At 39.6% G+C, this 23417-nt stretch overlaps 1 protein-coding gene across 1 annotated transcript in view; it reads left to right on the top strand.

The window, feature by feature from the left end:
* Positions 1-23417, top strand: part of TAFA5 (TAFA chemokine like family member 5) — a 489916-nt gene that overhangs the window by 372264 nt on the left and 94235 nt on the right. The window contains 2 exon segments of the mRNA XM_064142444.1: positions 16779-16906; positions 21130-21249. Of these exon segments, the coding sequence (XP_063998514.1) occupies positions 16779-16906; positions 21130-21156 (155 nt within the window). The 3' untranslated portion in view covers positions 21157-21249.

Below are 23417 nucleotides of genomic sequence, written 5' to 3'. Positions count from 1 at the left end.
AAAGGTATGTTGTACCTCAAAAAGAAATTATTGAGATTATTACAGAAATTCGTGGATTAAATTTTATGCCCTTCATAAAAATTATTTGTGTGCTCAGTCACTTCTGCCCCCTAAAATCTATGACCAGATCATGTTTTCTGTAAAGGAGTGCAATATGAAAAAAAAAGCAGTTTTAATTTTGTGGTGGTTTGGGTGTTCCCTGCCCGCCTGCCCCCCCCCCCCCCCCCCCCCCCACTTTGGAAATCACCCAGACTAGACTCAGCCAGCTCTGGAAATATGAAAGAAGCTTATATTTACAGCTATCACAATATACAAACAGATATTTACAGTATATACAGTTATACAGAAATATACAAGGTAAAAGGTAATACAGAAACACAACTCCCCTCCCAGAAACCTGAGTCTCCAGGAGGGGCTCCCAACCACCCTAGCATCTTCTCCCACCCCTCTCAACCTTACCCCAGTCCCAAGGAAGAATAGAGGTCCGGCCAGGGGGTTAGGAAGCAAAGTGTGTTAATCAGAGAGGTGGCAGAGAGGCTAGAGAGAGAAATGCAGCTCAGAGCTCCCAAGAAGTGCCTTATCTATGTTTGGATTCTTGTTCTTATACATCTCAGTAAGCCTATGAGTGAAGTAGATATCACCATTGTTTTTCTTTCACAGCCTGAAATCTAGTTCTCACCAAAACGTTCTAGCTAGCTTCAAACTAGCCCAATCTCTTAAGTGTCCTGGTCAACTGTTTTGTGTCTAGTGGCCTGATTTTCTATAATGTGAACAGCTGCCACGGCTCCATAAGTGCTTGCAGCGATGTCATAGTTTAAAAAAGTAACTGCTGCTACTGTGCCTTTTGGCTCAACTAGCCTTCACCGGGCTGCTTTTGACAGGGGTCAGGACTCCTGCTTGTAGACAGATGCATATGACCACATGGATTGGCTACCCAAGGAAAAGGTCAGAGATCTCTCCTTCTTTACCCTATAATCAGTCTCACTCTTCCACTCTTCTGATTCCACAGAACAATTTTGAAAATTTCACATTATATTTTCTGAGTGTGAAGGAGACAAAGAAGTCTCCTGGCCTTTAGAATACCTTCTGTGACTGTCCATAGACTTGCTGTATGTATTGCAATAAATAAAATATTGCCTATTAAGTGAAGAAAGACTATTCCTTCTAATCAATGACTGTTCCTGTTTAAACGCTCCTTTTGAACTGTAGTGTATTTACTGCATTAAACATCTGAAGAATTTTCATGAACTAGAATCTGATGAATCTTTTAAAATCAGTTCCTCTGTGCATTACATACACAAGGTAAAAACATCCACACATCAGCTAGGTTTTGAAGATGAACTGCATTATCTGTCTTTTTAAGATACCTATCCCCTGATAATATGAACTATGTTATAAAAATGAATTAAAAATAGAAACTCTGTATAATATTATAAGGCTACCATTTGTACTTCTAATTTTTGCCAGATACTGAGATATATACAGAGAAAGCCTTACTAAGTTTGGAGATGAATAAATGCCCAAATTAAGTATAAAAAGGAGAAAAAAAAATGTTACAGATTGTAGAAGTTTGGGGTAAGGAACATTAATATTTCATGTGTATATGAAAAGCAATATTTTAAAAAATCACATGGCTTCATCTGTCAATCAGAAATCATTTTCTGCATACTCAGAATGTCAAACTGCTGTCTGTCAAGATGTGTGATTGTGCACATCTTGACAAATGCACTTGTAACAGGGTTTTCCCATAGACAGGATGCCATTTCAGCTCATGTTATATAAACTAAAATCTTTGCTATATTTAAGCACATTTGTTCCTTGGTTGGTCAAACACCAGGTAATAAAAAGGGTCATGAGAGAAAGCCATTTTCTGTGATACCTAAGGATCAGCAGTATGGTTTGCTATGACAAGTGTCCTGGAGCACTGACAAAGTACTATTTATGAACAAAAGTTTCAAAAGAATCACAAGTGATTATATTAATTGTATTCTCACTGTGGAAGGTTATACCATATAGTTGTCTTCCTTTTTCTCTTTGTTATTAATATTTTTATCCCTTTGTTATTAATATTTCTCTTTTCATTCATGTACCATTGATTTGGGTTAAAGGGCTCAGTTTAACCACAGCCCTTTTTTTACTATCTGATCCAACAGAAAGTCATAATCTTATACTCTAGCGCAGCATCTAGTCATGCAGAATAGAGGGAAATCACAGTCGATATGAGATAACTACAGCCTTATCCCTGGGTTTGCTTTTCTAATACTTATAATTGTTCTTAGAGCAGCAGCTCTTCATACCCTTCTGTGCCAGTCATTGAGCTCGTCTCAACTCAATTTGCTTGCGTGTTCTGTTCTTACATATGTGACAAAAGGATGGCAGAGTTTCCCACTACTGTGGTTATTGACAAAGGAAGCCCATTGTACTTGAGAACAGCTGAATTATTATCTGTTTCAGAGCTCAATAAAATATCACCACTGTCACAGCAGCAGTGTACATGCTGGACTTGGAAAGAAAGAAAAACAATGAGTGCCAGAGCAGAAGTAGTCAATTTAATGCTTTAAAAAGATCTAACAGATTTCAGTTCTTGTGAATGCAGTCTCATATTCTGATTCTCACTGCTTTGTCCATGGAAAAGTAGTTGTCAAATGAACAGTATTACTTTTTTTTTTTTTTCTCCTTCTTCTTCCTGGGCATGTGAAGAATTTGTTAAACAGAGTAAGTCTGGGACATGAGCGCTCCACAGGTAGACTTCCAAGAAGTACCTTGATCTTTGGCCATCATTTTAATGTGTGATCACGAGTACAGAATCAGATGTTGTGCAGTTAAATATGAAGCTGTAGATATGGTGAAGTGTCCAGGAATCCTTTGTCACCTATACCCATACACTCTGAAGTTACAGTTTGTTTTCAGACACCTCTTGGAGATGGTTTATAACCTTCTTACTGTGCTTCCTTCATTTCCTACTACCAGCCTCATAATCTTATTCCCAGCTTCATTCCATAACACTACTCACTCTTTACCATGTAACTTAGAGCATATTTTATTCCTGCCATTTTCAATGGAGGTGTTGGAGGTTGAAGGTTGGATTTGATGCTCTTAGAGGTCTTATCTAACTGAAACAATTCTATGTGTCTATGATTCCTCCTTTAATTTCCTGGTTTACTGTCTGTGTAGTTGCTGCCTAGATACGGTAACATTGTTCATAGCCAGCAGTCACAAGATTTCTTCTCCTTTTTCCACAGCTACTCAGTCTTATTTGTGTGACATAGAGATGGTCATGAATATCTGCCCAGTTCTTTCACATTCTTCTTTTAACCACAACAAAATTAATCTTCCACTCTGCTCATACCAGGAGGAGTGACATTGATGTACTTAAGAAAAACAAACAAACAAAAAATAACCCCTACACAACCAACCCACATTTCTGGTCTTTAGCTTTCACTTACATTGTCCTACTTACTCCACTAAATAAGTTGAACAAGTTTTTTACCTCATTCGTCTAGTTCAATAGCTATGGACTTTGTCTTCTATTCTGTCATATTTTGCCTTATTCTTTATTTTCTTTTTCTGTTAATCTATTTTCTTGTTACTTTCCATTATATCTCTCCCTTTTCTTTATCCTTACTCTTGTTTTCAGATTCTCTTCTTTGGATCAAAAATTGCAGTCCCTATCCAGTTAAATTTGATGTTCTCAATGAGCTGGCAGGAAAGTGAAATGTGATGAAAACCTGATCTCTGAAGGGTTCTTTGCTGGCATATCACAGATCAGATTTTAGTAATTTTTACTTTGCTTCCAGCACACTAATTGAATACAGCAGAGCAGAACAGCAGGGGACAGAAACAGAAGTCCTGACAAAGGCTTTCTCTAGGGATAGGTGTTCAATTAGCATCTCTTATTAGAAGTTAAATGATAACTACCTACAGACAATGAAGCACTAGGTCATTCACAGATTGAAACTGGTGAATATGCACATCTGGGTATTCAGGCAAGTGCTGGAATGCAGGGTAAAATTGCGGTACTGGCACTTTAATATATAGTTAGAAACCACCAGCTTTCTAGAAGACAGGAAAATGTTGCATTGTATCTAAATAAAATTGATGTGTAGATTTTATCTCTTCTTTTTATTTATTATGACTGTCAGGCTGCTTGTTGTGACCCTGTGAAATTCAGTAAATGATACTGCATTTCTTTTTTCTGTTTCTGTCAGATTGCTTTATAAGCAGTTGAAAAATACATATTTCCTGTATTAGTGTTCTGTGTAATTGCCAGCAAAAGGCTTAAAGGGTTGAGAACAAGTGCAGATCTCAAATGAGAGCAATTACAAACAGGAGAAAACTAGCCCCTGAAAATTAAAATGGAGACAAGTTAACTGTGAAGCTGATTTGTAGGACGCTTTCCATTTTAGAATAGAGCTTCTGTCATATAAATAATTGAACATCTGAATGCAGACATGTCTAAGATGCATATCACTAAGTCATGTAGTATTAAGGTCTTCAAAGAACTGAAAAGAGAGAAGCCAGGGAAATACAAGCTTTTTTCTACGTTACAAAAATGTCAGATATCTTGTGTTTATTTTCAGTGTTTCTTTATTGTTTGAAGCATCACAAGGAAATTTGGAGACAGAAACAGTAAAGAGTTCCAAGAGTGCTGTGAGTTTCAACAAGTTCAAGTGCCAAGTTCTGCACTTTGGCCACAACAGTCCCATGCAGCACTACAGGCTAGGGGTGGAGTGGCTGGAGAGTGGCCAGGCAGAGAGGGACCTGGTTGACAGACAACTGAACATGAGCCTGCAGTGTGCCGAGGTGGCCAAGAAGGCCAGTGGTATCCTGGCCTGTATTGAGAACAGTGTGACCAGCAGGACCAGGCAAGTCATTCTGCCCCTGAACTCAGTGCTGGTTAGGCCACACCTTGAGTACTGTGTCCAGTTCTGGGCCTCTCAATTTAAGAAAGATGTTGAGGTTCTTGAATATGTCCAGAGAAGGGCAACAAAGCTGGTGAAGGGGCTGGAGCACAGCCCTATGAGGAGCAGCTGAGGGAGCTGGGGGTGTTCCGCCTGGAGAAGAGGAGATCAGGGGAGACGTTTTTGTTCTCTACAACTATCTGAAAGGAAGTTTTAGCCAGACAGGGGTTGGTCTCTTCTCCCAGGCACCCAGTGACAGAACAATAGGACATAGTCTCAAACTGTCCAGGGCAGATTTAGGCTGGATGGTAGGAAGATGTTCGTCACAGAAAGAGTGATTGATCATTGGAACGGGCTGCTCAGGGTGGTGGTGGAGTCACTATCTCTGGAGGTGTTTAGAAGGAGGCTAGATGGGGCACTTAATGCCATGGTTTAGTTAATTAGAAGGGTTAGGTGATAGGTTGGACTCAATGATCTCAAAGGTCTCTTTCAACCTGGTTAATTCTGTGATTCTATGACAATAAGAGCTATTCAGTTTCATAAGAGTGCTCCTAGGATCTGGATTCTACTTCAGCTTCTATTTGCTTTTCTTTCATTTGTTTAGGGGTTTTATGCGCTGTCTTATGTTCTGGGGATTTATTATGTGTTAATAATCATTTCTGATTTGAGGAATATCTTTAAAATGTCTCTTCTAAGATTCAGTATGTATTTATTTTACAGAGTCTGTGAAGACTCAACAAAACATTAGGTGCCTTCATAAGATTAAACAGATGCCGGAACGCCTTGGTAAATGCAGCAGTTTTAAAGATAAAACTGCTGTGTGATTTATTGAGTGAATTGTCACGTTCACACAGCTTAATCCAGCAACCTTTTAGGCATAGCTGAATTATTAGGGACATTCATGTAACTGACAGGAGTGCCACTTAGTCCTAGTTTGGGATAATATGGATGACTATATGTTTTGGAGTAATTTGCTCTTCCCCAATAGATGTTTGCCCATGGTGCAACCTGCACAATGTTTATTATAAACTAAGATGTCAATTCTTTTTCAGGGAGCAGGTCAATATTGAAGGTTTCTTTTCAACCCTGGGGTTGCAGTAAGATTTTTTTCCTTACTGGGACTGTGATTGGTGTAAACTGTAGGAAAAGCCTCTGCCCTGTCATTCAGTCTTTTACTTTTCATCTAGTTACCTAGTCTCAATTTGTAGCCTCTCTGTAGCCTGCTGGAGATCACTTTGTTCCATGTATTTCTCAACAGTAGTTCAAGTATCCCTCCCAATCTTGACAGCAAGAGCTAAATGATAAAACGGGTGGCTAGACATTGCTATATTGCTGTTCTTAGAACTAAACAGTCTTTGGTCTAGGTGCCATATAAATAACTGAGACAAGCTTTATGAATTAGCACTGTTTCCTTTTTTTTTTTTTTTTTTTTTTTTTTTTTTTTTTTTTTTTAATGGAGCAGAATGGTTGGTATAAAAGGTATCCAAGGTTTCTGATGTTTTCTTGTTGTATAGTAAAACAGATTAACATTTGGGGCTAATACACTGTTGCAGTCAAATTGCTGCTCTAAAGACAGTTCACGATTGCACTGTATTTTTAAAGTTCTGTGATTCAGTTTGTGTTTCTGATGGCCTTTTTCCTGCTGCTGCAATTCCATTGATATATGTTTTTAAAAGCCTATTACATTGCATATTTGACTGTTTAATTTCTTATATATGTATGTGTATTGAAGCATGATGTCTTTCTGAAAAAAAATAGGACAGAGAATAGTCTCTAGGCTAGAGATCATTAAGAATTTGGACGTTCTTTTTCCAGCTCTTCAACAAATTTCTTGTGTTACCTTGGTCAGGTTGATTAACCTCTGTGCAAATACAGACAATGAACAACATTTACCACAATTTTAATAATAATAGGTGTTGGGAGAAGGAAAGAAATGCACACTGCATCCAATATGGATTATAAGCAGGTGACAACTTTATTGGAGCAGTAGTGTACTTTTATAGCAAGCAGTTAATGTATTCCACTGTCAGCAATTGCTTTATCAGTAGCTCTACGGGATGCATTTGTGCGGTTCTTCCTTCAAAACAAGTGGCTGTTCTTCCTTCAAAAACAGGAAACACATCCTTTTTCCCTTTGTTTACCACTTCGCTCAAGGACAGTGTCCTTGGGCACTTTGTCACATCAGCATGTTGCAATCTCTTCATTCTGCTGACCCACCAATTTCATATATTCTCCATGCCCATTCTCTCTTAGCCATTCCTCAACAAATAGGTTCTATGCAATGCTCATGAAAACATTACACGGATGATGGCAGAGTCTAGAACACTTAAGAAATAACTAGCAAAAATATAACAAACATTAAACCATTAAAACTAGAAGAGGTTCTTGAGTCAATTACACCAATTATCCCCTAGAGGGACTTGAGAGGCTCCTTTCTGCTTAAGGGAGAAGGCATTCAGATTCACTTAAGAGTTCACAGAGTTTTTCAAAGGAGGCTTTTGAGTGTTTACTCACAAAAATTATATCTCTGGGCCCCTGGGGCAAATTACAGTTTCGAGACAGTACCCAAACACTTGCAGGGAGTTCTGTCAATGTCTTCATAGTCTTGTAGTCTTCCCAGGCATGAAGAAGGTGTTCAGAGAAAGGCAGACCTGGCCTGATCCTGATTCCCCTTGAACTCCTAATTTGCAATGGATCTTTGCAGAGGGCAGGCAGGATGTCTTGCAGATGTGCAGATGGGCATGATGTTGCACTGGCTAAGTGACCCTATCACATGAAGGCATTTAATACCAATCTTCTGGTAAACTGAGACAAGGCAGTTTCCAGGTAGACAAACCTAAAGTATCAGAGTTTGTTATTACATAGTAGAGCTAGCTTATAGCTTAGCAGACATAATGCTGCAGAGCATGGCAGGATGCAGTGGCAGAGAGCACTGCGACAAAGGTTTCCTGAGGCAGAGCAATGGCAGAAGCACATTAATGCAGAGCAATATCAGAAGCATGTTGTGTTTACCTACTCATCTCTTTTTATCAATATAGCCCAAGAATAATGGCCTTTGGCCACAGATCAGCGAATCAGAGTGGCACTTTGCCAAAATGGACCATATTATGTGAAACAAGGACTTGCTTACCCTTTTTAGGGCAGAACACAAACAAGTGTATAAACACATGCAGGGACCCTGTAAACAAGTTCAGAAGGAAAGAAGACTGGAAGGCACCAGGACATTTTATCTTCCTTTCCCACTGTTGCTTCTCCCAACAGCAGGAAAAGGGGGAGCAGAAAACGTGTCTGTGCAAGCCAGGATATGTTTAGGCCTATTTTGGCCTTCCATGACATAGCTAAACATGACAAGTTCTACAAAGTGTTTTGAGATCTTTGATAAGTAGATCAAAGGACCAGACAGGGGAAAGAAATGGTTGGAGCAAATGCTTACAGCCAAAAAAACCCCAACCAACCAACCAATAAACAAACAAACAAACAAACACCCTAAAAGAAGAAGAAGAAGAAAGGAGAATACTACTAGGTTAAGAGAACAGACAGGCTGGGATGCTGTAACCAGCTGAGATCCCGTGCAGCTGATTAATAATAAAAGATTATGGGTCCTGTCCAGAGTTAATAGGGCAAGAGAAGAACATTAGGGTAAATGCATTTGTCTATCTACATCTAAACTGATGAACCCATAGACATGTCTCAACTCTGGGAATCAGCTATGCTGATCAACTTTCATCAAAGTTGAATGAAAACATCACTGAAATAATTAATGAAAATTGAAAAGGAAATATTTCTCCAGTGCATACTTTATTTGTAGTATTAAAAAATAAAGCAGCATCTTTCAAAATAGATTCACTATTTCAGACATCTGGAATTGGCTGGTAGACATCAACACTGTAATTTGTAAATATCTATTTCACATTCCACCTTTTATACATAGGAGCAGAATTTATTCTAGTCTCCTAAGTCTCAGTATCCAAAGATTGTTTTAATCAATATTCTTAGTTGAAAAACCCCAGACTGTATACATTTTTACCTTTATTTCCAAACTCATTCTCCAACATTTTAAAAAAGCAATGAGAAAACAAACTGTAACAATCTGTGTGCTTTAACTTAACATATTTAGGTGGCTGCAAGTTTTTGCATTACTGTTGAACAACGTTTATCTCACTTTTTTGATGAACTTTTGAAAAGTTCTTGATTTCAAGTTACAGTATCACAGTATCACAGTATCATCAGGGTTGGAAGAGACCTCACAGATCATCAAGTCCAACCCTTTACCACAGAGCTCAAGGCTAGACCATGGCACCAAGTGCCACGTCCAACCTTGCCTTGAAGTGCCCCAGGGACGGCGACTCCACCACCTCCCCGGGCAGCCCATTCCAGTGTCCAATGACTCTCTCAGTGAAGAACTTTCTTCTCACCTCAAGCCTAAATCTCCCCTGGCGCAGCCTGAGGCTGTGTCCTCTAAGTTATGAGATTGACTAGAGATACAGCAGTTAATAACTGTCTGAATGTATAGTGAGTGTACAAAAAGAAGGTATAGAAAATGAAACTGTTGTTCTATGTGCAAGCATGCGTTCATTAAACGGGGTGAGAATTTAGTGGAAAAAAAATCTAGTTGCAGTATGCTGTGGTGTTCTGAAGTGCTACTCAGTTTAAGAGTCTTAAATTGGACTACACACATCACCAATAGAGGGGTTTTTTGGTTTTTTTTTGCTAATAACTGGAAATCTTTTGCAAATTGCTCTCACAAAACAATTAAGAATGCTTTGGTGGATAGCTTGGTGTCATGTTGATATAACCTCTGCCTGCCTGCAACACCTCAGAACTGTTTATATGAAAAACCCTTGGATAGACTCCCTTAGTTCTATAGTTCAAATGATACCACCTGGGAAAGCTACTCTACGTGTGCTGAACACCGCCAGTTCCTATTACTTCAGAGCAAGTCAAGGGGCACAGCCTTTTTTAGGAGATGCAAAGCAGTGTCAGCTCAGATTGGTAAGGTGAAATTCAGTTCTTTTCAGAAGATCTGCACAAAGCCTATGTATCATTTAAGTACCACTTAATTCTTCATAATGGTGCTTGGGGTAGATTTGAAGAATCTGATAGGCTTTTTGCTGTCTTGTCTGCAGAGGAATGAATTTCACCCCTGGTGAATATACACAAGAAAAAGGCAACTACACTGCCTTAGGAAATAGATTGTGTTCGCTTGCCAAGTAAAACTCAGCTTCAATTACTGATGGGGATTCTTGATATTATGCTGATAAAATCTTGTATACTTCTTCTCTATATTTAGCTTCACGGTGATACTCTGGTATAATGGACAAACTGAAAAGTGAAAATGGGGAAATAGAAGTAATCCCAGAGTCAGGAATATGCCCTGCCTTTTGCAGCTGAGACTGCACATGTGTAATGGAACAAAGTGTTTATGTAGACTTCAGCTTATATGTAAGCATGAGGGTACTCACCTGGCAAACAGTCCAGAGAACAAGGCCTATCCAGAAGGGAATGGTAGATCTCATGTGTTCACAAGGCTTTTGGAACAGAGTGAGGGGCAGGTTGAAAAGCAGGATAAAAACGCAATGAGATCTGCAATCCAGACCGAGGGCTGGGAAATGGTGCCAGCAGGTGGGAGGGTGGGTTCTGCTTGGCCCAGTCGGGAGCTGTCCTAGTTTGGAAGCTGCTTTACCTTGGGCCACTGGGCACACTCTGGAGCTGTTAAAGCAGCTGAGTCAGCCCAAGGGTGCGTGGGCCTACAGGAAGCATTTGGGAATTTCCGAGGATGTATGAGCATTTCATGTCTAGTACTATGGTTTAGTTTTTTGTATTACTGATATTGATCCTGCAATGCTACTTGTTGTGCGTAAATAATAAGTTAATAAACCAGTTTGACGCTGGTTTGATTTAAACCTTATGATCTGAGTAGGTTTTCTGTGCAAAAGAAGTTGTTCCAATTTTTATCATAGTGGTGAGGTTTGTTTGTTTGTTTGTTTGTTTGTTTGGGGGGGTTGTTTGTTTGGGCTTTGGGATTGTTTTTGCTTGGTTGATTGATTTTTGTTCCCAAGATTGTTTGTTTGCTCCCAAGAAAACCTCCTACCTGAGGTAGTTGGGGCAATCTAGTATATATTTTTAACTGACAATTCAGTCCTTCAGTGATCCTTCATACTGTTGAAACATTGATAGAATATAGACACTTTGATATGTGAATGTGTGAAAGTGGGTACAGTTTGGTGTTAACATTTTACTGAACTCTTCCTGTGAAGACTGCAAATGGATGCATGCCTTCACTGAGACAGGATGAGGCTATAACCTGTTGCATAGGAAAAGTTACCCTAGAAAAGCTTGTACAATCCTGTTCTCAGTAGAACAGTATCTACAGACCTTGAGCGCAATCTAGATTCTCTGTATCATGTGCTGGAAATACTTAGTCGATTGATTTGGAAATTTGTAGTTATGAAAATTGACACATATATATATTGCCCAATGAACAGTGCAAGTGCCTATGTAGGTGGGAGCTGAAGTGTTCTTTATAATGGAAATCTTAACATAAATTTCAGATTGAGCTTCCACAGAAAGAAGTCAGTGTTTGTTATATTATTATAGCTTACCAACAATTGTACTGGGACTCGGGACATAAGTCATTTCATGTAAAAATTTTGGAAAGGAATTTATTAAATGACATTTAATTGCACTTACATTTTTTTTCCATCATCCAATGACATTGAGAACTGTGTCCTTAAATAGTTCCAGGCAGAGGAATGCAGAAGCATCACCATCTGGGTGACTAAAGTAAATCAGTTGCCCCCTCGCATCAGAACTTGTAACCAAAAGAAAAAGAGGAGGGTAATTGCTATTGCTGATTCCCTTCTGAAGGGAATAGAGGACCCCATATGCCAGCCAGACCCCTCCCACAGGGAAGTCTGCTGCCTCCCCAGGACCTGGGTCAAGGATGTTACCAGAAGGCTGCATACTGTAGTGCAGCCCTCTGATTACTATCTCTTGTTGGTTATACAGGTGGGAAATGATGAGGTTGATAACAGGGGTCTAAAAGCAATCAAAAGGGACTTCAAGGCACTGGGAAAAGTAGTTGAGGGATCAGGAGCACAGGTAATCTTTTCATCAATACCCTTAGTTGCAGGTTGGAATGCAGAAAGGAATAGGAGGTCTTGCCTGATTAACAAGTGGCTTGGAGGCTGGTGCCTCCAGCAGAATTTTGGATTCTTTGATCTTGGGGAACTTTGCATGGTCCCAGGTCTGCTAGCAACAGATGGGGTACAACTGTCTCAGAGAGGGAGAAAGACCCTGTCTGGACTTGTTGAAACTGGAGTGGAAGGGGAAGTGGGTTAAAAATGACAGCGCTAGAGATAAACCAAAGGTAATTGAGGATGATAGACTAGAGGTAGGAGTAAAAGCAGCAGCCCAGCTGAAGTGCATGTACACTAACGCACACAAGTATGGGTCACAAACAAGAGGAGCTGGAAGCCTTGCTGCTGGAGCAAAACTATGATGTTGTTGCCATCACAGAAACATGGTGGGATGACTCACACAATTGGAGTGCTGTAATTAATGGCTACAGACTATTCAGGAGAGACAAGCAAGGGAGAAGGGGTGAAGGAGTGGCCTTATACATTAAGGATGCTCTGGATGTCATGGAGGTAGAGATTAAGGATGATCAGGTTGAGTCTGTATGGGTGAGAATTAAGGGGAAGGCCAACAAGGCTGACATGCTGGTTGGAGTCTGTTATAGTCCACCCAACCAGGAAGAGGAGGTTGATTTATTATTCTTTAAGCAGCTGTAGTCTGCCTCAAGATCAATTGCCCTTGTTCTTGTGGGTGACTTTAACATGCCAGACATCTGCTGGGATTTTAACACTGCAGAGAAGAGACAGTCTAGAAGATTCCTAGAGTGTGTGGAGGACAACTTCTTATCTCACCTGTTACATGAGCCTACTGGGATGCAGCCCTGCTTGACCTGCTGCTCACAAATAGGGAGGGGCTGGTGGGAGACGTGGTGGTCGGAGGCTGCCTGGGGTCCAGTGACCATGAAATTATAGAGTTTTCAATATGTGGTGAAGCCAGGAGGGGCATCAACAGAACCTCCACACTGGACAGGGCAGACTTTGGCATATTTAAGGAACTAACGGAAAGTTCCTTGGGAAACAGCCCTTAAAAACAAAGGGGTCCAGGAAGGCTGGACCTACTTCAAGAAAGAACTCCTGAAGGCACAGGAGCAGGCTGTGCCATTGTGCCAGAAGATGAGCCAATGAGGGAGGCAGCCAGACTGGATGGGCAAGGAGCTGCTGAAGGAATTAAAGGAAAAAAAGAGGGTGTATCACCTTTGGAAAAAGGACAGGTACCCCAGGAAAAATTCAAGGATGTTGCTAGGCCATGTAGGAAAAATATTAGAGAAGCAAAAGCCCATTTAGAACTTAGGCTGGACACTGCTGTGAAGGAGAATAAGAAATATTTCTGTAATTAATGGCAAAAGAAGGGGCAAGGACAATCTCCACTCCTTATTAGATGCAGAGGGGAATATAGTAACAAAGGATGAGGAAAAGGCAGAGGTAGTTAAAACCTTCTTTGCCTCCATCTTCAATAGTGGGACAGGTTGTCTCCAGGGGAGGTGGCCTCCTGAACTGGCAGATGGAGTCAGGGACCATTATGGTCCCCCTGTAATCCAGGACAAAGATGTAAGGGACCTGCTGGGGCACTTGGATCCTCACAAGTCCATGTGACCAGATGAGATCCGTCCTAGGGTGCTGAGAGAGCTGGCAGCTGAGCTGGCCAAGCTGCTCTTCATCATTTATCAACAGTCCTGGCTCACTGGAGAGGTCCCCAGAGACTGTAAAGTGGCCAATGTGCTGCCTATCCAAAAGAAGGGCCAGAAGGAGGAACTGGGAAATTACAGACCTGTGAGCCTGACCTCAGTGTCAGGCAAGGTCATCTTGAGTGGCATCACAAAGTACCTACAGGGTGGCCAAGGGATCAGCCTCAGCCTGCATGGGTTTAGGAAGGGCAGGTCCTGCCTGACCAACCTAATCTCCTTTTATGATCAGGTTACCCACCTGGTGAATGTGGGGCAGGCTGTGGATGTAGTCTACCTGGACTTCAGCAAAGCCTTTGACACTGTCTGCCACAAGAAGCTCCTAGCCAAGCTGGCAGCTCATGACTTGGACAGAGTCACTCTGATATGGGTCAAGAACTGGCTGGAAGGCCAGGCCCAGAGAGTGGTGGTGAATAGTGCCACATCCAGTTGGCAGCCAGTCACTAGTGGTGTTCCCCAGGGATCAGTGCTGGGCCCAGTCCTGTTCAAAATCTTTATTGATGATCTGGATGAGGGGATTGAGTCCAGCATCAGTAAGTTTGCAGATGACACCAAGCTAGGAGCAGGTGTTGATCTGTAGGAGGGCAGGATTGCTCTGCAGAGGGACCTGGACAGGCTGGATGGGTGGGCAGAGGCCAACGGGATGAGATTTAACAAGGTGAAGGGCAGGATTCTGCACTTTGGCCACAACAACCCCAAGCAGTGCTACAGGCTGGGGACAGAGTGGCTGGAAAGCAGCCAGGCAGAAAGGGACCTGGGGGTACTGATAGATAGTAGGCTGAAGATGAGCCAGCAGTGTGCCCAGGTGGACAAGAGAGCCAATGGCATCCTGGCCTGCATCAGGAGCAGTGTGGCCAGTAGGACAAGGGAAGTTATTCTTCCCCTGTACTCAGCACTGGTCAGGCCACACCTTGAGTACTGTGTCCAGTTCTGGGCCCCTCAGTTCAAGAGAGATGTTGAGGTGCTGGAATGTGTCCAGAGAAGGGCAACAAAGTTGGTGAACAGACAAAAGGTCTATGAGGAGAGGCTGAGGAGTGACCTCATTGCTGTCTACAACTACCTGAAGACAGGCTGTAGCCAGGTGGGGGTTGGTCTCTTCTCCCAAGCAACCAGCAATAGAACAAGGGGACACAGTCTCAATTTGTGCCAGGGTAGGTATAGGCTGGATATTAGGAAGAAGTTTTTCACAGAGAGAGTGATTTCCCATTGGAATGGGCTGCCCAGGGAGGTGGTGGAGGCACCATCCCTGAGGGTCTTCAAGAAAAGACTGGATGAGGCACTTAGTGCCATGGTCTGGTTGATTGGTTAGGGCTGGGTGCTAGATTGGACTGGATGATCTTGGAGGTCTCTTCCAACCTGATTGATTCTATGATTCTATGAAACTGACACTGGATATAAATTCCTACTTAAAAGCTCATTGGATTCAACATGAAGCATCAAAAGCTGTATTTTGCCAAGTATTTCTCTGTTAGCTCTCTTTTTGTTGGGTTTCTGACTGTAAAAGATATACTGCGTGCCTTGGTGTCACACATCAACAGAGGGAAACAAGAGTTTGTGTCTCTGTGTGTCGAATTTGTTCTGCCCTTGAATCCTAGGATGCTTACATACAAATTGAGGTGGCAAAGCTTTCTTATAGTCTAGCCTATGACTGCTGAAATTATCTCTGAAGGAACTAAGGACCATTTTCTCTGTATTGTGAACCTTACAGTCTGAGCAAAAGATATAGATAGTTTGGGGGAATGTAACGATTTAGCACAAGATTAAACTCCTCCACTTCTCCTCCCATCCCCTCTCTTCTGACAGAAGATAAGGAAGGGAGGAAAAAAAGGCAGAGGGAGAGTTTTTGGTTGATTTACATAGGATATTTTACACCTGCTATAAAGATATCAGATTACATCAATATATATGTATATATAGAACAGAGGAAAAAGGGAAAGGAATACTGTCTGGATCCTGTAACAAACGAAGAGTGCACCTTCTCACTCAAGACCCAGAAAAGCAAAAGAGAGACTTAAAGTCCAGGATGGTAACCCCCTGTAGCTGTAAAATGTCACAATTGCTGTAAATTCATGATTCTCATAGTGGGGAACATTATGTGGTTCAAACCACTACAGGGACCTTACCTTGTTTAGCGTAACTGTATGGCACCATGCAAGTAAGTGTATCTTTATGTATGTATTATATAAAAAGTATCCCAAACTAACTCTTAAAGCTACCATAACGATTAGTTAGGGTGGTAAGTCTTCAGTTGATACCCCCCATCGTGGGTTGAGTTGAATCTGCTGATGATATTCAATACCCTGTGTCTGTCATGCCAGTTTCAAAATGAAAGCGCTAGCTGGAGCAAAGTGTTATGGGGCTTGAAGTTCAGATTGTAACATGAGAGACTTCCTGTTCTGATTGCTGCTTTCAATTTTTGGGTTTGGGGTTCTGTTTTTTTTCTACTGGGTGAGATGTGGACACGAGGCTTGGGAGAGGTTACTGGCTTTTGCTGCTGCTTCTGTATTTTGCTGCACTTTTCTGCAAGTAGGATGAGGTAATTGTGCATTTTATAATCTCACTAAACTCTCCTTATCTCAACCCAAAAGGATTTTTTTTTTTTGTTACTTTCCCTCCCATCTCTGTGTAGAGAGGGAGGGTGAGAACAGGCTGTGTTCACAGAGGACAGTCCCCTAGACAGTATTTCCTTGACTGCAAAGAGCATGGAATTAGAAAATTAGCTAACTTCTAGTTTCTTCTATTTACATCAGAGGTGTCTTTTGGGTTTTTTTTGGTGTGTGTTTTTGTTTGGTTTGGTTTTCCTTTTTTTTTTTTTGTTATTTTTATTATTATTATTATTATTATTTTTATTTTTTATTATGAAATGTGTTGGTGCAGCAGATGTTATAAATAATTTTGTAAATTGCCTGGGGCTGTCTACATCGTAACTTCTGGCTGCATTATCAGATGATGAAAATGGACAACTCAAATGAGAAAGTGTTTAGAGATAAGTGAAATGTGAATTCTCCTGCCAATTGGTTTTCGTTGTTGTTTTTTTTCTTTTCTTTTCTGTTCCATAGCACGAATTATCAAAACAAAACAGTGGTGTGAAATGCTTCCATGTTTAGAAGGAGAAGGCTGTGATTTGCTAATCAATAAATCAGGCTGGACCTGTACACAACCAGGAGGAAGGATAAAGACAACCACGGTAGGTCATTTCTCTGTTTTATATCCACTTTCTCATTCACTTTAGTTTATTGAAAATCAAAGAGTGAGAGTTCTAATTGTTTTTCAGCAAAGATAGGTAAAGGCTGTTATTTTATGTTTAAGCTATGTGCCCAGGCGTGCTTATGAAATAGACAGCAATATTATCACAAAGACCAAAAAAAGTGTAATTCCCACAGTTACTAAGAGTGGAAATTCTATCGAGATTTTATTAACAGGCACCAGTGATTTAACTAATATTTGTATTCTCCCCGAAGACAGTTTCTTATTGCTTCACAGTACAAGAATTTTTTTACTCTGAGGATGTGTAGAGTGTAAAACTAAACACATGGTTTAGCAGGGAAAAAATACAGCTTTTGTTGGGAATTGGGGAAAAACAGTTTTGCTTTTTCCACTGTACTGGAAAGCAAGATGCACAGATAGATCTTTAGTTTTCAGTAAGATGATCTGTGAGACCTGTAGAAAACATAGTAAAAGATAACTTCTTTCATCTTCCTTTTGGTCCTGGTTTGTTGGTAATATCCTCAACTCTCTGATTTGGTGTCCTGGGGTGTGTGCCTGTAGTGAAGCCAAGAATATATATGACAGTAATAGCTTCTAGGCCTGTAATATATCAAACAGATTTCTATCTCAAATGCCAAAAATTCTTTGACTTAAAAAATGGAAAAATTCTGAAGAGATATAATAGATAAATAGCTTGCTCTAGACCTCTTGAAGTTATTCCGCCCCCCCCCCCCATAATCTTTTTTTTTTTTTAGATTTATATGGAGTTTGAATGTAATTTAAATAAGTGCAATTCCAAGAATACTTAGTCTTAAAAGTACTTATCAGTGAAGACTAAATTAAGGCACATCATCCCTAGCAGAATTTCTCTCTCTGAGAAGAAGGCAGACAGCAGGAGAAAACCATTTATTGTTTTAGAGTGCCAGCATTTCAGGAAAGTGATGTGGTTTTCACTTTTGAAAAAAGAATGAAGATTTTATAATGCTTTGAGAGATGCCTTCATGACAAACTTTATGAATTATGATCACTGTTTTGATGCTTCTGTTTTTACAAGACATAATAGTCATTAGGGGCAGAGCTATAAAATTTAACTCAGTCTTTGAGGTCTTACTTAAACATTGTTTGACTTTGATCTTTTGCACCAAGTTATGTAAGAGTGGCATAAAAAAATGCAAAGGAGATAATCTTTTGAAACATTAATGCAGCTTCCAATGTCAAAGAGACCTGATATGATCACCTACTCAAATTACTACCTTTAAGTTATCCATTCAGAGGTATTTTCTGTACCTAAGGTAAATGGAAAATCCACACATTGCCAGCTATCATTAGCACTCTTTATTTGTTTTTCTATGTTAATAGCATGACTGAGTAATGCAAAGCAAATAGACAATATTTCCTTCAGTACCTATGTTTAATGAACCTATGTTAAATTGTACCCTTTTCAGATTGAACACCATAAGCCTGATTCTAAACTCTTGACTGTGTAGCTTTTTAATGCTATTGATGTGAATGGAATGACTCATAATTTTTATTAATGTAAATAAAATCATGATCATACCCCATCAGTAAGATTAAGGCATGGCAGTGTAATATTATAAAACATACCCTAAATTCTCCTCCACACAGAGACATCATTGTCATTGGTGAAGAGAGATTCTGCCAGAAAGCCAACTGTAGAACAGCATAAGCCCTCATTTAACATCAAGCAGTCTTCAACAGTTGGTATCACACATGCAGACACACAACAAACACGTAGTGCTTTTCAGTCAAGCCAGACTAGCAACTGAGAATACTTAACTGCTGAATCCATAAGGAGAAAGGGGATAAAAAGAAAAGGAAAAAGAAAACAGAAGGCCAAGAAACCCCAGTCTTTAAGACAGTATTACTAAAATATTAATTAAAAAAAAAAAAAGTTCATTTGATCTTTAGCTGCTGAGTTGAAGGGTAAGATTTGGATGATGGTGATAGGTTTGTGAACTTATGACTCTATGAAGTGCATGACTGAATTTTCTAAGAGAAAACAAGACATTATTTACTGTAGCAACACCCTTAGGTTAACAACTGCTGACGTAGTCAAGTTGATACTCCTAATCAATACACTTGGATCGCCAGGCCCATGATGGCATATAAATGTAACAAGAAGGATTTCTGCCTGGGAAGAGCAAGAAAAATGGCCATCAGGTAGTATTATTATACACTAAGTGTCTCCTCCTAAGTAGAAATAATTCTTGACCACATCTCCATCAACAGCCAAACTAAATACTTAATTTGTTAATTATTAATCTAATATTTGCAAACCTTCCCTGCTGATATTCTGTATGTTGAGGATACTTGGTGGTAGGTCTTGAATTACCATAATGGTGGTAAATCATGTAGAAGAGCTATCACTGTTTGGTGAATATTGAGACAACGAGTTGTCACCCATAGTAAAGCCAGAAGAGTACTGAACTCTGATGGGCTGAGACCTGCTGTTGTAATAGGACCAGCTTTCTCATTCACTGCAGGAGGCTCAGTAAAAGTGTAACTTTTTAAGTAGTGGATTTATAGATAGCTTGTGGTGAGGTAGAAAGAGTGGAGATCTTATATAGGGCATGACTTCCTTTTTATACGAGAATATACTTTAGGAGTCACAGTTCAGTATGGTTCTGCATAAAAAAAAGGAAAAAATATGATTTGTTTTCTGTAGATGAGTTTAGCATTTAGTGTTTTTTCTATGAAAATACCATCAAACAGCAAATGAAAATACCCTCTGCTGAAAGCAGAAGTGCAATTTCTGTAAATGGTTTGGAAAGTGCTGCTACTACTTTATGCTTTTTGTCAAAATTGTTTACACTCTCTATGCAGAGCCAGATTTTTTCACTGCCTGGCACTTTTTGTGATCACCTCTGGAAATAATGCAACCAAATCAGAATTCTCTCCTCACATGGGTAGCTGTGTTTTATATCCATTTTATGCTCGCTTTGCACAGCTATAAATGACTACACAAGGTGCAAGGCGAAGGAAAATCAGACTCAGAGTATACTCTAAATGGATCTGGATGTCACTTCTGCCCTGTCATCCTTTCTACAAGGTGTGAATGAATCAAAGATTTTTCATCTGCTAAGAGGCTTTTAGAATAGAGGATTGACCAGGCTCAGTGCCAATCTATGTATTAAGCAGTTGACTGTCAATATAAGGAAACAATATGGCATCTTGTAAAGGAAGGCAACAAGAGAGTATGACATACTTGTTAGCACTTTCAACATACTAAGTACTTTCGTATAACAAATATCCTTACAGTCACTTCAAAATCACCTGCCTTAAATTTTTCTTCTCTGCTATCTTGATTACTTTTTCAAAATTCTTTTTTAAAAATGAAGCTATGTGTTGGGATTTTTTTAACAGTATGTAGTAGTTTCGATGGAGCCAGAAGTTAGGCCTTTTTTATAAAGATAGTGCTGAATGGCCTGTTCACTTTATATTTCAAGTGTAAAACCTACTAGTGTATAGATGAGAAGATATATGATGTACTGGATTTACAGGGAAGATTAATTTTAGCACCATAGTGTGTATATGTTGTCAATGATCCATCACTTACTTAATTGTTACTTAATTAATTCCTTCTTCTACATGATGTGATTCCAATGCATTGAGCTTAACAGGACATTTATGCACCAGTTCCTTGGTAGCTAACTTTTCAAAACCTTTGCAATTTTACTGCTAAATTAGCTGGAGTAGGAAATTAAAGGCTAAGAAGAAGCTAAGAGAGAGCTCACAGTGGATAAAAGGTGTAATTACTCTGACATGGAGCTCAGTGCTTAGCTAGTAAAATTTACTAAGGATCTAGCTTCACCAGGGGACATGACTTTCTTAATAGAGTTTACTTACAGACAGAGCAACTTAGCATTCCTCAACATTAATATAAATGACATGCTGGCTGGGTTGGAAAGGCAGTTTGTTCCTTACGCTGAAAAATACAATAGCTGTTTGTACTGGCTGCAATTTAAATCAAGATTTTTTCTGCAAAGCTTTATCATACACATATGTATGATAAAGGTAACTCAGATAAAATTTGCTGATTTGCTTTTCATCACTGATTTATGATCAATGTCTTCTCATTCATACCATTACATTAAAAGTAAAAAGAAATATATATATATATATACACACACACAAATATATGTTACATATTTGTAACATACTTGAGAATTTACTTTTTTTTAGACTGAAGACCAGCTGGAAATGTCCTGAGGCCATGGTCTAGTGGTCTGAGCTTGGGACTGGGAGCCAGAAACTCCTGAGCTCTAATCCCGGCTCTGACAGTGACTCCCTCTGTGGCCTTGGGTAAGTCACTGAACCTCCCTGCCTCAGTTTCTCCAGCATTAAAAATAAAGTCCACAATCCTTAGCTACCTACTTTAGTGAATTTGGGGGTCCTGAGTTTAATATTTAAAGAGTTTAGAAATTCAGAATAGCTGAAAACTGAAAATACTGTTCTTTATAAACGTCCTGATTGGTGATATTCATGTTGTTGTTAGATATTCATGTAGCCCTAGCATTCTTATACTTATCTTCACCTACATTCCAGCTTTGAGCATTTCTAAATGTTCCTTTCACATCTTCACAGGTCAGCTGATTTTATTTGGTTAACCTGTTCTTGGAACTTTTTTGACATCCTGCCAGTTTTAGTTCCATGTCATTCCAGTACATGATACTCACCAAAATAAGCTTTCAGGCAGCACCAAATTAGAGCAGTGGAATGATGCAAGCATGCATGCCATGCCAAATTAAGTTTCCCTTTTCCCATTTGTCAAAAGTGGTCAACTTAGGAAACAGATACATTAAATCCACTTGTCAGCAGTTCGTCTACTAAGTTCCCTCACTGTTCTTAACTGTAACAGGGACACTATATATAAATGCAAGATTATGGAGGATATTTTTGAGGACACTAGTGTATCCCCTCACTGCAGTCTAAAGAATTCCTTTCAGAAATAAACAGGAAGTTAGGATCCTGAATTTTCTGTCATTCATAGTCGAGGCTGCTGGGAAATTAGAATCCTTGGCTGTGGGAACATGAGTACATCCTTGCTGCAAAGTACATATACGTGTCCAATTGTGAGTCTCCGTATCTCTCCTGTCTTTTTTTTTGCTTTGTGGCCCTCTTCATGATGTCATACCTTCCACTGCCTTGTGAGAGATGTTAGCAGCAGTAGAAAGGGCTCTCACAAATACACTTACAAAGTGAAATAGATCATAAACTCAGCCTGATTCTTTTGCAGATCATACTCAGCCAAGCTCACTCTGAATTTCATGTTGAATTTCTCAAAATCTGGTTTAAGTAAATTACTACCCTTATTGCCACTAAGAACCATCTGTATTCTTAAATCCTGCTGCCAGCCAGTTAGAACTTCATGAGCTCTAAGACAGTTGCTTCCTCAAGCACTATGCATCACAAAGTCCTCTGAAACTGTCAGGTCTCAGCAGGGTGGTCCTAAAGTTACTATTTGAATAAAATTTTCTGAAATCATTACCACATAATTGGAAAGTAGTCTGAATACTTTTTATATGTTAAAATAATGTGTTCTACCTTTTATGTTTATGTTTTAGGTTGAGAAAGGGTAGAACATGAACACCTTCTGCAGAATGTCTTCTGCAGGTATTGTTAAAATCAAGAAGTCATGATATGTGTGGCTGTACTTATAAACTACCAAATCTAGGTTACTTACAATTAATATCTCATTCTAGTGCAGCCACATAACTACAGGATCAGTGCCAGTCATTGTCCAATGCTTTAATTTAGCCTTCTAATACTTTTTTTCTAGAAATTTGGTATTCTTCTCATCAGTACTACCACTGATTATGAGAGAAAATACTAATGAAAATATCTGCATGGCATGGCCAAGTGTTTCAGTGTACACTTTATAGATTTGTATCCCAAGACATAGATTCGACCTGTTTATTTCCATGGTTTTCAAAAGGTGTCATAAATTACTAATGGGTTGTCAATGCAGTAATGACACATTTCATTCAGTTAATTTCCAAGGAATTTAGTGTGTGAGTAGGTTGTCTTAAGCCTCAGAGAGGTTAAAAAAATCACATTTATAATTCTTGGTTTAAAACATAATAGTAGCTGAAGACAAGCTTGCAAGTAGAGTGATGGGATGTTCCCAAAATAATCCTCAAGATAATAATAATAATCCCAAAGATTATATAATGGGAGCAAGATAATGTATAATGGGATCAAGATAATAATAATCACAAGATAATATCCTCAAGAAGCCAAAGAACCAGAATAGAGAAGGACCATGCTATTGCTTCATAACATGCAACTTCTCTTGCATGTTAGTACTGCTTCGACTAGTACAGTAATAGCTTTTCAAAACCACGCACTCCTTTGTTATACCAGCGTACAGAAACTCATCCATTCTATTCTCCGTTATCCTTATCAAAGTACACTTGTATGGGGTGAATAACTGATCTTCAAGTTGTAAATCTAAAATGCTAGGAAAGATT

Source organism: Pogoniulus pusillus, chromosome 4, assembly GCF_015220805.1.
Source record: "Pogoniulus pusillus isolate bPogPus1 chromosome 4, bPogPus1.pri, whole genome shotgun sequence".
NCBI classification, from domain to species: Eukaryota; Metazoa; Chordata; class Aves; order Piciformes; family Lybiidae; genus Pogoniulus; species Pogoniulus pusillus.
Note: the sequence above shows the minus strand (reverse complement) of the source record. Positions and strands in the feature narration are given on the sequence as shown.